The sequence below is a fragment of the Zymoseptoria tritici genome, chromosome 1 (assembly GCF_000219625.1).
Source record: "Zymoseptoria tritici IPO323 chromosome 1, whole genome shotgun sequence".
Classification (NCBI taxonomy): Eukaryota; Fungi; Ascomycota; class Dothideomycetes; order Mycosphaerellales; family Mycosphaerellaceae; genus Zymoseptoria; species Zymoseptoria tritici.
In genome coordinates this window covers 3,782,191-3,794,691 of record NC_018218.1, presented here as the reverse complement: position 1 = coordinate 3,794,691, position 12,501 = coordinate 3,782,191, and the positions used below count along the sequence as shown (strand labels likewise).

The 12,501-nt window shown below is 55.9% G+C and overlaps 5 protein-coding genes across 5 annotated transcripts; 2 read left to right on the top strand and 3 right to left on the bottom strand.

The window, feature by feature from the left end:
- Window positions 1-321: 321 nt before the first annotated feature.
- Window positions 322-1,227, bottom strand: MYCGRDRAFT_78786 (uncharacterized protein; the record flags this gene model as incomplete). Its single annotated transcript, XM_003856413.1, has 3 exons — window positions 322-922; window positions 989-1,074; window positions 1,135-1,227. 3 exons carry the CDS (start codon window positions 1,151-1,153, stop codon window positions 458-460), a joined length of 570 nt encoding a protein of 189 aa, XP_003856461.1.
- Window positions 1,228-1,428: 201 nt separating this feature from the next.
- Window positions 1,429-2,009, top strand: MYCGRDRAFT_66624 (uncharacterized protein; the record flags this gene model as incomplete). Its single annotated transcript, XM_003857157.1, has 3 exons — window positions 1,429-1,499; window positions 1,553-1,633; window positions 1,691-2,009. The coding sequence occupies 3 exons, from the start codon at window positions 1,482-1,484 to the stop codon at window positions 1,877-1,879; spliced, it is 288 nt and encodes a 95-aa protein (XP_003857205.1).
- Window positions 2,010-2,366: 357 nt separating this feature from the next.
- On the bottom strand, window positions 2,367-6,399 carry MYCGRDRAFT_107403 (uncharacterized protein; the record flags this gene model as incomplete). The annotated part of the gene is made up of 3 exons (XM_003856412.1): window positions 2,367-5,641; window positions 6,280-6,332; window positions 6,392-6,399. 3 exons carry the CDS (start codon window positions 6,397-6,399, stop codon window positions 2,367-2,369), a joined length of 3,336 nt encoding a protein of 1,111 aa, XP_003856460.1.
- Window positions 6,400-6,497: 98 nt separating this feature from the next.
- MYCGRDRAFT_107402 (uncharacterized protein) lies at window positions 6,498-9,953 on the bottom strand (the record flags this gene model as incomplete). Its single annotated transcript, XM_003856411.1, has 1 exon — window positions 6,498-9,953. The coding sequence occupies one exon, from the start codon at window positions 9,951-9,953 to the stop codon at window positions 6,678-6,680; it is 3,276 nt and encodes a 1,091-aa protein (XP_003856459.1).
- Window positions 9,954-10,599: 646 nt separating this feature from the next.
- Window positions 10,600-11,538, top strand: MYCGRDRAFT_102649 (uncharacterized protein; the record flags this gene model as incomplete). The annotated part of the gene is made up of 4 exons (XM_003857158.1): window positions 10,600-10,732; window positions 10,786-11,178; window positions 11,237-11,267; window positions 11,333-11,538. The coding sequence occupies 3 exons, from the start codon at window positions 11,024-11,026 to the stop codon at window positions 11,423-11,425; spliced, it is 279 nt and encodes a 92-aa protein (XP_003857206.1).
- Window positions 11,539-12,501: the final 963 nt, after the last annotated feature.

The window sequence follows — 12,501 nt, the reverse complement described above, 5'->3', positions numbered from 1 at the left end:
GACGTAGCAGATTGCAGTCATGTACCGATATCCATCACGGATATACGAGCACGAAAGGCCGGATGCCGTCGCTTCCGCTGCTGGAACAGAGCTGTTTTGGACGTTTGAGACAAGCACATCTTCCTCCTTGCTCCTACCCAGTCTGAACCGCCCAAGCCATGGAGATGCAAGCGGTGCGGTGCAGTTTAAGCGGGATCTCAGATATAAGCATGTCGGCTCTCGACTCTCCGCGAGCCTTCCTTTGCGATCTGCGAATCCCACGACAATGGCAGCAAACATTGATACGAGATAGAAGTAGCAAGGGTAGACCATACACAGTGAGCTGTCCCTGTGAACGCCGAGCGCCATTATACCCATGCCACTCTCCTTGTTCCCTTCTCAGTATCTCATGATATCTCGTTTCAAGTGTCTTCCTGTCCGCATCTGCCTCACCGTGCTCGCTCAATCTGCTCTTCATCTAAACGTACTGCGACAACCAGCGAATACCATCGCCGTAACCCTGCCTCATCACGACCGAGCACATGAAGATCTCAATCGGCCTGATTCCATCGAGCGGCACCTTGCCCTTGCCCGTCGTCTGGTACAGTCCGAGGTGTTGTCGCAGTTGATCCTCGCTGACGGCGTTGGGATGGTCGATCTTGTTGCCCAGGATGAGGAAAGGTGTCTTGGCGAGATCCTCCATGCTGAGCAGCGCGTCCAGCTCGGCTTTGCTCTCGCTGAAGCGTTCGGGGTCTTTGGCGTCCACGAGGAACACGATTCCGCTGACTTCGGGAAAGTAGTCCTTCCACAAGCGACGGGCCTGCTGGTGGCCGCCGAGATCGAAGGTGGTGAAGCGGCAGCTGCCGATGCTGAGTTCTTCGGAGGTTGGGTGAAGGGTGGGCTGGAGGATGGCTACGCGGTCGTTCTTGAGCATGTGGAGGAGCTGCGGGAGGTGGTGTTAGTTGAGGGGGCTTTGCGCGAGCGTCGGCGGGTGAAGGTTGATACGTACGGTGGTCTTGCCAGCGTTGTCGAGACCGAGGAAGAGGAGTTTGGCATGCTTGTTGGCCAGGCCGAGATTGGCCAGCAAGTCCCAGACTATTATGAGAGCTGGTCAGCGAGGTTGAACTAAATGGTTGCGGACAGCTGGAGGCATACACCAATCGACGATCCACATGTTGGCTGGATTGGCGGTGTGAGGGCGGTGATGTTGCGTGTGGTGAGTGTTGAAAATGTGCGAGTGCAAACAGCAAGTGCGATTGTGATGAAGAGGAGAGTTGTAAGGTATGGCTGTTGATGGAGGCGACGTAGATTGTTGGTTCTCGGAGTCGGGGAGATGCCAAGTCCGCGATCGAGTGAGCTTCAAGGGGTCTCCCTCCTCGAACTACGACGCGATCGCGAACACTTCGGAGCTATCTTATTGACCTTCGCCTGAACAACTTCACGCCCGACTCGCCAATTCGTGTTGTCCAACACATCCGCTCCTTGACCAGATAATATCCACCATGGGCGCCAACAATACCGTACGTGCCGAGACGCAACGTGTCATCTGTTCACATCTAACACCATCTCCCAGCTGGATCGTCTCGTCGGCCTCGCCATGCTCATCCTTGCTTCGGCCGTCTTCCTTTACTACACCGTCTGGACGCTTCTCATGGTGAGCAACCGCAATCATCTCAGCCGAGACCCTTTGCTAATCAGAATCGGTTCACAGCCATTCGTCGACGACTCGCACCCAATTCAAAGCCTCTTTCCACCACGCGTATGGGCCATTCGCATTCCCGTCATTCTCATTCTCCTCGGAGGCGCCGTGGTCGGAAGCTTTCTCAGCGTGGTCATGATCAGGAGCAATCGCAAAAAGGCATTGAAGGCGAAGAAAGCGGCAGCGGGCAAGACGAAATAAATTCGGATCGAACGGATGTACTGGAGTCAGGGCTTGGGCAGGACATGTTTACAGGAGAAAGGTCAATGAAATCTTGCGCATAGGACTGTGATACACGTCGAAATGCATTGCCGAAGTGATGAACTTCACGGTCTTGATCCCCTGGCAATTGCAGTCATATCGGGCGCAAAACCACGACGGGACGATGTCGAAATGTTGACGACCCGCGAAGATGGGTCACTCAATTGGCATAGCTTTTATCTTCAGGACGACACACAGATTGCAAGAATTCGACAGGCATGAGGACAATTTCACGCATCAGACTCAGGGCAGAAAAGTTTGGCATGATAGGTACAGAACAGCTTAGTTGGCTGTACATGTACTTGGCCAGGATGGGATTCACGAGACAGCTGCCCGTGGAATCAACCCCAGTTGATGGAATGCTGATTGAGTAAAGTGACCGCTTTTTCCTCGACCATGGCTCAGCCTGTCTTCCATACAGACACATTCACCAGGCTCTTGCATCCTCCTCGAACACCTCGAACTCGCCATCAGCTCTGCCAACGCTATGCGACACGCCACCATTCGCTTTACCCTGCCTTCGACGAGTGTTGATGCGGATGTCGCCGACTTCTTCGCTTCTCCGGCGCGCGGACTTGATTGTCAACTTGCTTTCCATCTGGCTGGAAACATCGTGCTCGTCTTCGTCTTCGAGATCGCCGCCCGGTGCATCAAAGTCGCTGTACTCGGCATCGTCTGATTGGCGGTCGTTCAGCTTGATGCTTGGTGGTAGCGGTCCACCAAATGTCCATGGCGTTTCGACGGATGATCCATGGCCTTGGCTCTTGAACTGCTCGTACGCCGTCGTAGGACCTATTTGACTGCCACTGCGATTTTGATCGTACGTAAAGATGCTGACGCGAGAGTCGACATGGAATGGACAATATGGCGGGTTCGTCTCCACGTCACTGTCCGGTCCTGCGGCAGATCTTGTATGCTGTGTACCGACAGGCGGTGATGATGTTGAATGCTTGAGGCTCCAGAAGCCATGAGGGCCCTCGCTGGCACACGTGTCAGGCTTGATAGAGGCGTTGTCTCTCACTTCCGCACGCGTGTGGATTCGCGGCAGTGGAAATGCTTTGTGGGCGTATTTCTCGTGTTTGAGGCCACTCACAACATCGTCTCCTTTGCGTCTGACCACATGCTGGACAGGATGGATGTGGACGGTTCCACCGCAAACGATGGCGATCGAGACCGTATTGTTTCGCTTGATCCAAGCCAGAGACCTTGCCGAGTGTGGCTCTTGCAATGCCTTTGTATGCCGGATTTTGTTGTCGTCGGCATGCCAATAATCGCTCGCACCACCCTTAGCAGCAGTATAACCCTGGCTCAGCCCTCTCGCGACAGCTCGCGACCCGGCGTTGCCTGCAGCAGCAGTAGCCTCGCGGAATCCTGCAAAGGTAGTCGGTATTCCAAGCCCCGTAGAAGGATTGCTACCACGTATTGAGCTCACTTGAGTGCTGACGGCTGACCAGCTCGACTTGATGCTGCCGAGAAATCCATGATTACTACTTGGTGGTGAAAGCCCTTCGGACAGGCCCACGGTGGCATCTGCTTTCTCAATCTTCGGTGCGGTGACAGTGCCAGTTCGCTTGCGTTTCCTCAGTGGAGCTACAGTGACTACTTCGTGCAGGTGTACAGTCCCATGCGCGGTGAGCAACGCTAATGCATCGTCATTCGTTGACCACGCGCAGTCCAGAATGGTGGATGGAGTGTTGCGTACGATTCTCTGCAGCTGTCTGATGCACGGACTCGTGCTGACATCGTCTTCACGCATGCTACGATGTCTGGGCACGCCGTGGGCGGCTTGTCGAAGATCCCAAACCGTCGAGGTTTCTCCTTTGCGGCTCGTCGTCAATAGTCGCATCCCTGTGCACGACAGAGACAGAAACTTGCAGCCCTCGACCAGCGCGCAAGTAGCCATTGGAGAAGGAGCGTGTTTTGGTTTGAGCGCCTCCCACTGCAGGAGGGACTGCAAATCGATGATCGATACCAGAGCGGGTTCTTTTGCGGCGCGACTGGGATCGTCAGAAAAGGCCTTAGTGGGTGGGAATTCATCATTGGCATTGGCGCGTTCCTGGAGTTGCCGTGCATTCGGCGGTGAAGGTTGAGTCAGTTCCTTCCACCCTTGCAAGCCCATTTCTATGCCTCTCTGAGAGTATTTCACGAGCCCTTGTGCAGCCTGTCTCCCTAGCCGACTCCACGTCCCTTCTATATCAGTATCAACGACATCACAAGTTACGGAGGGTTGGCCCGGCGCTGCATGAGATCCTACACCAGGCGGACTGGGGTTGATCTCGGACAGTAACGGCGCACCCTGAATTGAAATGTTCGAGCTGGAAGACGGCGGCAGAATCGCAAGCCAACGTCGGCTCAAGCTGTAGATCGGCGCGTGTGGCGATTCTGTAGCCTCATGGTCAATCGTGCTGCCATCTTTCGCGCCAGTCGTCCCCGTTGACAGCACAGTCCAGAACTTGCCAATGCATCGGTATTGGGCCACGTCGAGTCCGGTATTTGGCGTTGCGGTGAAGACCCAGATTTCACCACTTATCCCGGAGCTGATTGTGATGAAACGACCGGATGCATCGACATGGAGGTCTCCCACGGGCGGAGGAAGCGACGACACCTGCCCGACCGCGGGCTTCTCCAACGCCACAGGCGCACTGCGATATAGCGTCGCAATGTAGTGCTGTGTTTGCAACGAGTATACCTCGACCACAGTCTGAAAGTACCGCGATGCTGTCCCTTGATTCTGCAGTCCATCTTCATCGCTCGGATCAACGATTTGTCCGTGCAAAATCACCGCTACCAACGGTCGCAGAGCTTGCAAGGGATCCGTCCGATCATTGTGCGGCAGAATCTTGGCCCCAATTACCGCCCCAGAAAGGCCTTCAAGGCGACCTATAACTTCAAGCTTGTTGGGCAGAATGCGGAACACCTCTAGTCCGCCTTCACAGCCTACGAGTAAGGCATCACGCGCCTTCTTTGTTGATGCCACATCACCTCCGTCGGCGAGCGAGTCAAGACGACAGCAATATCCATTCGAGCCGGCGGGTTTGCCAGTCTCCTGCTTCTGGTTGAAGCCAAGCCCTAAATCTGGGAGAGAGAAGTAGTGCGCTTGCGGCATGTGTGGTGGTGGTGGATCGACGAAGCCTGGCCGCACCGGCTGCTGGGTTGCAAACGACTCTCTTCGCGAGCTCTGTACGGGTATTGAAGGAGTCCGAATTGCTGCTGGACTGTCTCGGCGATCGCGAGGGCTGTATATGCTCGCCGGACGGGGTTGAGGTGATACGATGGCAGGTTTGGGAGATTTTGCTGATGGCTGTGCTGTCGAAGGCGAGCTGTTCGCAGCAGCTGCCTCTGTTGGCGGCCTCTGCGGTGGAAGATCAGATACATCATGATCCTCTAGTAACAAATCTTCGGGTGAGCTGTCTGGCGCGACATCGACTAGGTGTGCTGGTGCAGGCTCCACCCTGTTGTAATCAACCTTTGAAGGTCCTTCATGACCGACCGGTGGAGATGGTGTTATCGATTTTGGATAGGAGGATGACTCGTCACCGTCTTCCCGAGACTCATGCTTCTTGCCCTTGCCCTTCTTCTTCTTCTTGCTCTTAGCAGGTTGCGGTGGGCTGGTGGATGGCCAGGCGTCGGGTGCCTCCACCGGCGGCGAGGACGAGTCGAACTCAAAAGTCGGCGCGAAGTCGTCGGCGGAGGGCATCCAGCCTGGAGCGACCGAGTCGGAGCGAGTCTACTGAGGCAGACGCTGGTGGTAGGTGGGGAGGTGGCAGAGACAGAGCTTTGGCGAGCCAGCACGTCTTCGAGATAGTTGTTGGCGATGTCAGGGAGAGAGAGAAAAGGGGAGTCGACCGAAGGTCGGAGTGCTGCGCGGCGGACCAGGTCGCGATATCGTAGGGACACACGGTCGAGGTACCTTACGTCAAAGCCGTCGCAGTCGCAGGTGATGTTCGTCACGCGCGCCCACGGCAGCCAGTCGTGACGGGAGGTGGGCGGCAGGAATGACCTCAGGTCACGGAGCTCGGACGGGAAGATGGACGTACCTTACGACGTGATTTGGCTGTTCACCTCAGGCGGTTGAAATCCGTCTCACAATCAGGTTCAAGCGAGTGAGAATGACGGTGAGCACAGCATGAGGTGGCATGGCAAGATGCACTCAGGTCCCCAAGCTCCTGGGAGCCCCTCTTCATTGTTATTGCCATCGCAAGCGGGGTCTTATCAGCGCATTCGGATCCATGGATTCATGGATCTCTGCCACGCTAGGCATGATCACTTTGCCGGCGCTGCGAGTTTGATCGTTGGACTACTTTAAGATATGTTCCACTGCAAGATCCATTCATACACACACCGATGACCGATGTCTGGGCGTGGATCATTCTTCACGCCCGCTTTCCCATGCCTACATCACGCGGGGTCTCGGAGCCGCTGGGTCAGCGACCTCGTCGAGCCCTACCTTACCGGTACATGTTGGCCTACTTAATGCTTAGCTGGGAACTTCATTGATAGAACGGTGCATCGATCATCTCTTTGTGCTGAAGCCTCTCCAGAATCTTCGCAAGCTGTTCACTGTCTACGATCGTTCACATTCCACGTGCTATGAACTTCTGCTGCTGATATACTGCGGCCAGGTCATGCGACGACGACGACTACTGTCAACACGCGTGTCCATGTCCCAAAACCCCGGATGCAGTAGTTGTTTCATCAACGCCGGTCACAATGCTAAACAAACACCCTGCGCGATACCCTATCTCCGCCCTGGTGGACGGTAGGCTCCTCCGCTTCCACCACTGGCACCAGGTGCACGGTATGCGCCACCGCTAGGTGGAGGTGGTGTTGAACCGTCATTGCCATCACGCTCAGGACCTCTGGCGCGTGGCTGCCATCGCGCGGTTGCGTTCTCCGTTGGCGCCACTGCACCATCATTGCCCTCGCGCTCGGGACCCCGAGCTCGTGGCTGCCATCGCGCGGTAGGCGCATCCGCAGGTGCTGGCGGGGTCGAGTCGGGTCCAGGAGCATTGCCGCGGAGTGCTGGTGGAACATAACCGGATCGACGTGGTGCAGCTTCCTCAGGAGCAGCTCGCTCCTCGGCTGCGGGAGCTGGTGGGGCGGCAGCATTGTCTCCTGGGAGGACTTCTCCGCGGGCTCTTGCTGCCTCACGTTCGCGCCACGTCGGCCTGTTGCCCGCGAGCTGCAAGCGTGGTGGGCCACCAGAAGATGCGTCGCCAACGGGACGCTCAGACGGACGCTCGAAGGAGCGCGGAGGAGCGGCACCGGCACCACCCTGCTGTTTGCGCTCGAGACGTCTCCTCTCTGCCTCCTCCTCGCGCTCCATTTGCTTCCTCGCAGTCTCTGCACGCTCTTGTCGGCGCTTCTCCGCCTCGGCCTTGGCTTCAGCATCCTTGATCCGCTTCTCCTCTGCTGCACGCGCAGCCTCCTCTTCTTCGATCCTCGCTCGCTCCTCCTCCTCGCGCCTCGTGCGCTCCTCCTCTTCCAGACGACGCTTCTCGGCAATCTTCCTCTCGCGAACCTCCCTCCGGCGCTTGTCCATCTGCGCGTTCAGCTCGCGCTCGGCAGCTTTGCGTCGCTTCTCGAAATCGGCGTGGCGCTGCTCGGTGATCTCACGCTTGAACTTTTCATAAGGCGATACGAGACGGCTGAGGCGGTGCTTCAAGGCGACTTCTTCCTTGTGCTTGAGCTCGGCGGTCTGCAGAGTTTCCATTTTGCTCTTCTCGTAGGCCTTCAAGTCCCGATCGCGTTGGGCGGCGTAGTCTTCCGGAAGATGCTTGATCTCCTCCTTGCGGTAGGCGCGCTCCATGTGGTCGATCCTCTTGCCAGCGACACGCAACTTCTCACCAATTTCGTTCTTCTCACGCTCGAGTGCTTGCAGCTTGAGCATGCGAATGCGACCGGTGTCCAGGTCGTCGATGTCCAGTCCAGTGATGTCCACGCCTTTGACGCCCTTCTTGAGCTCTTCCAATTGCTTGGCCGCTTCCTCTCTCTGCACCTTTTTCCGCTCGGCTTGAATGCGGCGCTCTTCTCTGTCGCGAGTCTCTTGTGCGAGACGCTCCGTCTCGGCGGCTTGCTGTTCCAATTGGCGAGCCCTCTTCTTCTGTTCCTCCTCGCGCTGCTTGGCAAGCTGAGCATTGGCCGCCGACTCCTTCTTCTTCTGGATGACGTCGCGACGAGCAATGAGGTCGGTGTGCTCTTTGGCTGCGCCCGCCTCAGCCCTCTTCAGAGCAGCGAGCTTGGACTTTTGGCGCTCCTCGTTGAAGGCAGGATCAACATACTGGACGGCAACGTACAAAGCCTTGGACAGGCGGGACAGCTGCGAGCGAACAATCTCGGCAGGAGTGCTCTGCAGACGCTGGACAGAACTGGCATCGGACTCGGCTGAACCGGCGCCGGAGCCTGGGTGCATGGCCTTGGCGGATGAGAACACATCAGAGTCGAATGTCAGAATGCCAGTCGAATGATCAATGCGGATAGACAGGTCGCCCTTCTTGCAGCCGTTCATGATAAATTTCTCAATCGTGCCGGCGGAAACCTGGAAGGGGTCGGGGAACTGAGCGAGTGCCAGGACATCATCCATCTTCACGTCCGTGTAGACTTGCGAAAGTTGCTGGAAGAGACGAGTAAGCAGCACCTGCTGAAGAGGCAGCACATACTTCTTCATCTCCTCATCGGCACCAATCTGCGAGAGAATGGGCGAGACTTTCTGGCAAATCGACTTAGGGTGAAAGTCGGTCTCGAGAATGTTATACAGATTGCGGATCTCCGGCTTCGCGCGCTGCAAAATGTCCTTGTTCAACGCATCTTTGAAAAGAATTGAACGGGAGGGGGCGCTGCTCATTCCGAGGAGGTTGGTAAGCCTCGCATTCTTGTTGCTGCGTGCTGCGTCCACGTCGATGAGAGCACCTCGGGACCGCGAAGTGCTGATGACTGGGATGGACAAAGCCGAGAGCAAGACGAACGAAGCGGCCTTCGACAAATCGGCGTCGGAGATGTTGGTCGGATTGTCCTTCTTCGTGGCACCGGCTGCGACTTGACGGGCTGAAACCGTAAGCAGATTATAGTACCTACTCCATGCAGCGGCGTGGAAGAGGTAGTTCTCGCTGACGAGGAAGATGCGAGTGAGCTTCTCGTAGTAGTTGGCCATCATCGAATTCTTTGGCTGTCTCCGCGACAGGCTGAGCAGGGTGTGAATGTCCTCCACACTCTTGAAAGCCTCCTGCCACAACTCGAGTTCAACGGCCACATTCAACTGCATAAATCGGGTGTCCAGATGGCGCTGCAGTGTCTCCGGGTCACTCAGGTTGATGGCGTGAACCTGCTGAGAGTATTTCGCGGCGTTTTGCAAATGGTTGCGCAGCAGTTCACAGAGGCGACGGAATTCGGTCTTGCGGGTGTATTTCTGGCAGAACTGGAAAGCTTGGTGTGCGGTGGTCTGGTACATCACTTCCAGACGAGCGTTGTTCTTGAAGATGTCGAGCACGGTGCGGTAGGTCTCCCACAAGAACTTCAACCAGGGTGTGACAATGGCTCGATCGGTTCGGTCTTTGGACTGCTCGCCGGAGACCGTCGAGAGCAAGATGGACTCGGGAGTCTCCATAGCCTCCAAATCGGTGACATTCGCAAGCGAAGCATCTGTAGTCTCACCGGTCTGACCCGCCTCCTGAGCAGAAATCTCATCAGCCTTAGCCTGCGCCTCTTGCACCTTTTGTTCCGCGAGCTCGATGAATCGACGGAACACCAGTTCGATGGTGGCCACGTTCGTATTCTGGCTGGTGTTCTTGTAGTTGTACAAGCCATCCTTGGCCGATTTGCCTTTGCGCAAATCCACACACAACTCCACAAACAGTAGCATCACAGGCTCCAGGGCCGTGATGGTGCTGTTACGTGTTCGCTTCGATGTGACATGTTCGTGCAGGATGGACAGAGCGGCCTGCTGCTGGCCCACCCCGATGAGTTCCTGAGCGCGCTTGAGGACATTTTCCGGGCGCGTATGCGGTGGTGGAGGCATGCTGGGCGAACCCCTCGGTGGTGATCACTTCGAGCAGTGATCAGTATGGCGAGGTAGTCGGTTCGTGATGGAGTTCGAGTGTCGCTGCGCCGGTCCCTTGAGGATGTGGATGATGATGTGACGACGAAGTGACTTCTCCTGCAAGTTGACGATTTGCGGCAGTGTGCCAAGGCGACGGGTTGCTCTGATACTGCCTGGTATGAAATCTACACCTCGAGGATCGAGGGCTTGCTGCTGGCTGCCCAAACGGCGACACCTGGCTTGCTTTCAGTCTTTCACCCTTGGAGCTCGAGATGCTCACTGTGCACCGACAGACAGAACATCGCGTCGGGACGGACACAGTCAAAGACGCAGACGCACATTGGTGTCACATGACAGCTTCAATGACGCTGTACTCTGGCCGGAAGGTGTGGCAGCGTTCAGTAATTAATTTATGTATATTATTATCATCATCCTTTGCATGCCATCGACATCTCTGCCCCATGCTGTTCAATATTTCAATCAAATTTAGCGCGGCTTGATCCGGCCGCAACCTAACAGGGAGCGATCTCCTCCGCCGTCGCTCGAGCTGTTGCTACCCACACGATTCACCTGCTTACTACCGTCCGTCCCGTCCAGACCGACCGCTCGATCGACGTCGTCTTCCGTGTGCTCTTGTGCCTCCCAGTCGCTCCTTCAGAAACGCCTCGACCAACTTCGCTCTCTCCGACCACCGTACAACGCAGGCAGGAGACACGCGAGTCTGAGCTGGACGCAGGGGAGCACGCGGCGTGGTAAAGGTAGCACGAACCAACATCTTGTCGCGAAAACGGCCGCTGATCCTCCTCCGCAGTCTTCGTCGCATGCCACTGATTGACCGCGACACGACCTTCGCCGCACTCGGATTACAGCAATTACCGTCGTGCGTTCGCAAGCGTACTGCTCTGCATAATCCATCCCGGACGAACCTCCCACCGCCTTCGCAGTCCGTGCGGCTCCCCGACCACGTTCCCGCGGCATTGATCAGCTGAATATCTATATCGCTCGCACCCGCCGCTCGTCCCTGCTTTGCGCTCGAGACCGAAAGCATCATGTCCTCCCCGTACGAGATTCGGACCAACGAAAATGGCAAATCGAAGAAGCAGTCAATGGCCGAGCTCAAGCTTAGGCGGCTCACGGAGCTGAACCAGCGACTTCAGGAAGATTTGAATCGCAGAAGGATACCGGTGTCGGAAGCTGCTCTAGAGTATGTTGTCGCTCTTGCGCCGCGCATGTTGGACACCTCTTGCTAACCGCATCTACAGCCTCATTGCTTTCACGGACAAGGAGCCCAAGGTATACTCGGCGTTTGCAAGCCACACACCGCGCTCATGCTAATCATGGCTCTTCTTCTATGGCAGGACTTCATGGTACCGAGCCGATGGGGCACAATCGACAAGCGCGAGGATCCGTATGCGCCGCAGCAATCGAACGGGTGCTGCTCAATCATGTAGCAGCAGCCCAAATCGCATCCATTTCACGGGCTTGTTTACAGCATTGGCGTTCTGAGCGAATCCAATGGAATGGAAGGAGCTCGGCCTTCATCCGGCGGGTTTCGCGGTCACGGTTGTGGAGGAGGATATGGGCCAATATCTTCGATGGAGGCTTGTTGTGGAGGGCCAGGTCTGGGGAGGAGGTAGCTACTGTTCGCGTTCCAGCTATGGCGCGGCTATTGTGCAGATGGGGCACTCTCTCTGGACACCTAATTCTTCCCCGCTGCACATTCTCAGCTGTCGAGGCGAGCGGATGTCACACAATCTGGCTGGAATTGACCATTATCAACATGATATGCGCACGGGAAGGCGCGACGGGTCAGTTGGCTGAGAGTTCTCGGTCTCTTTGTAGATAACATCATGGCCATGGAGTTGCACCACAATCCTCGCTGTTCAAGGTCGAAAAAAGTGTTCTTCTACTGAGCCATGCACATTGTTCCCAACCTGGCCACAAAAGAAGCAGAGAATGCTCAGTCATTGTCACAGCACTACTTACCGCCGAAGTTCTCCAGAGGTTGTGAACGATAGCTAAACGAGGCAGATCGGCCTTGAGATGGTCGCAATATGATAGTAGGAGAGCACAGTGACAACAGCGAAGGCAAAAGAATTAGCAGCTACCTCAATCGATACGACCGATTGGCTCACGAAACTTGTCAAGTCAGTGAGATCTGTGCATACGACCTACACGGGAAAGCTTAGCAAAATCCTTTACGACATGCAGTGCCGATTGTTCAAAATGGTCCCATCGACTTTCACAAGACAGTATTTCGCGTACCGCGGCAAAATGGATAATGTCCCATGCCACCGACTGGCCGGTACATGTACTTAGCTAGGTATGCCTGTGTTGTTCAACGCGAGCCCTCGCGTTGATTAGAGGTGTTGCTGCACGGTGCATGTAAGCAAAATGGCGGTGTGCACTGTGTGCACACTGGTGTGCACAATGGTGCACATAGTGGCCACGCTAACCTTGATAGGAAGTTGCATGTTAGTAAGTTAGTAAATGGTGCTCGTTGTTCATTGCTATCGCTCTGTTAGTG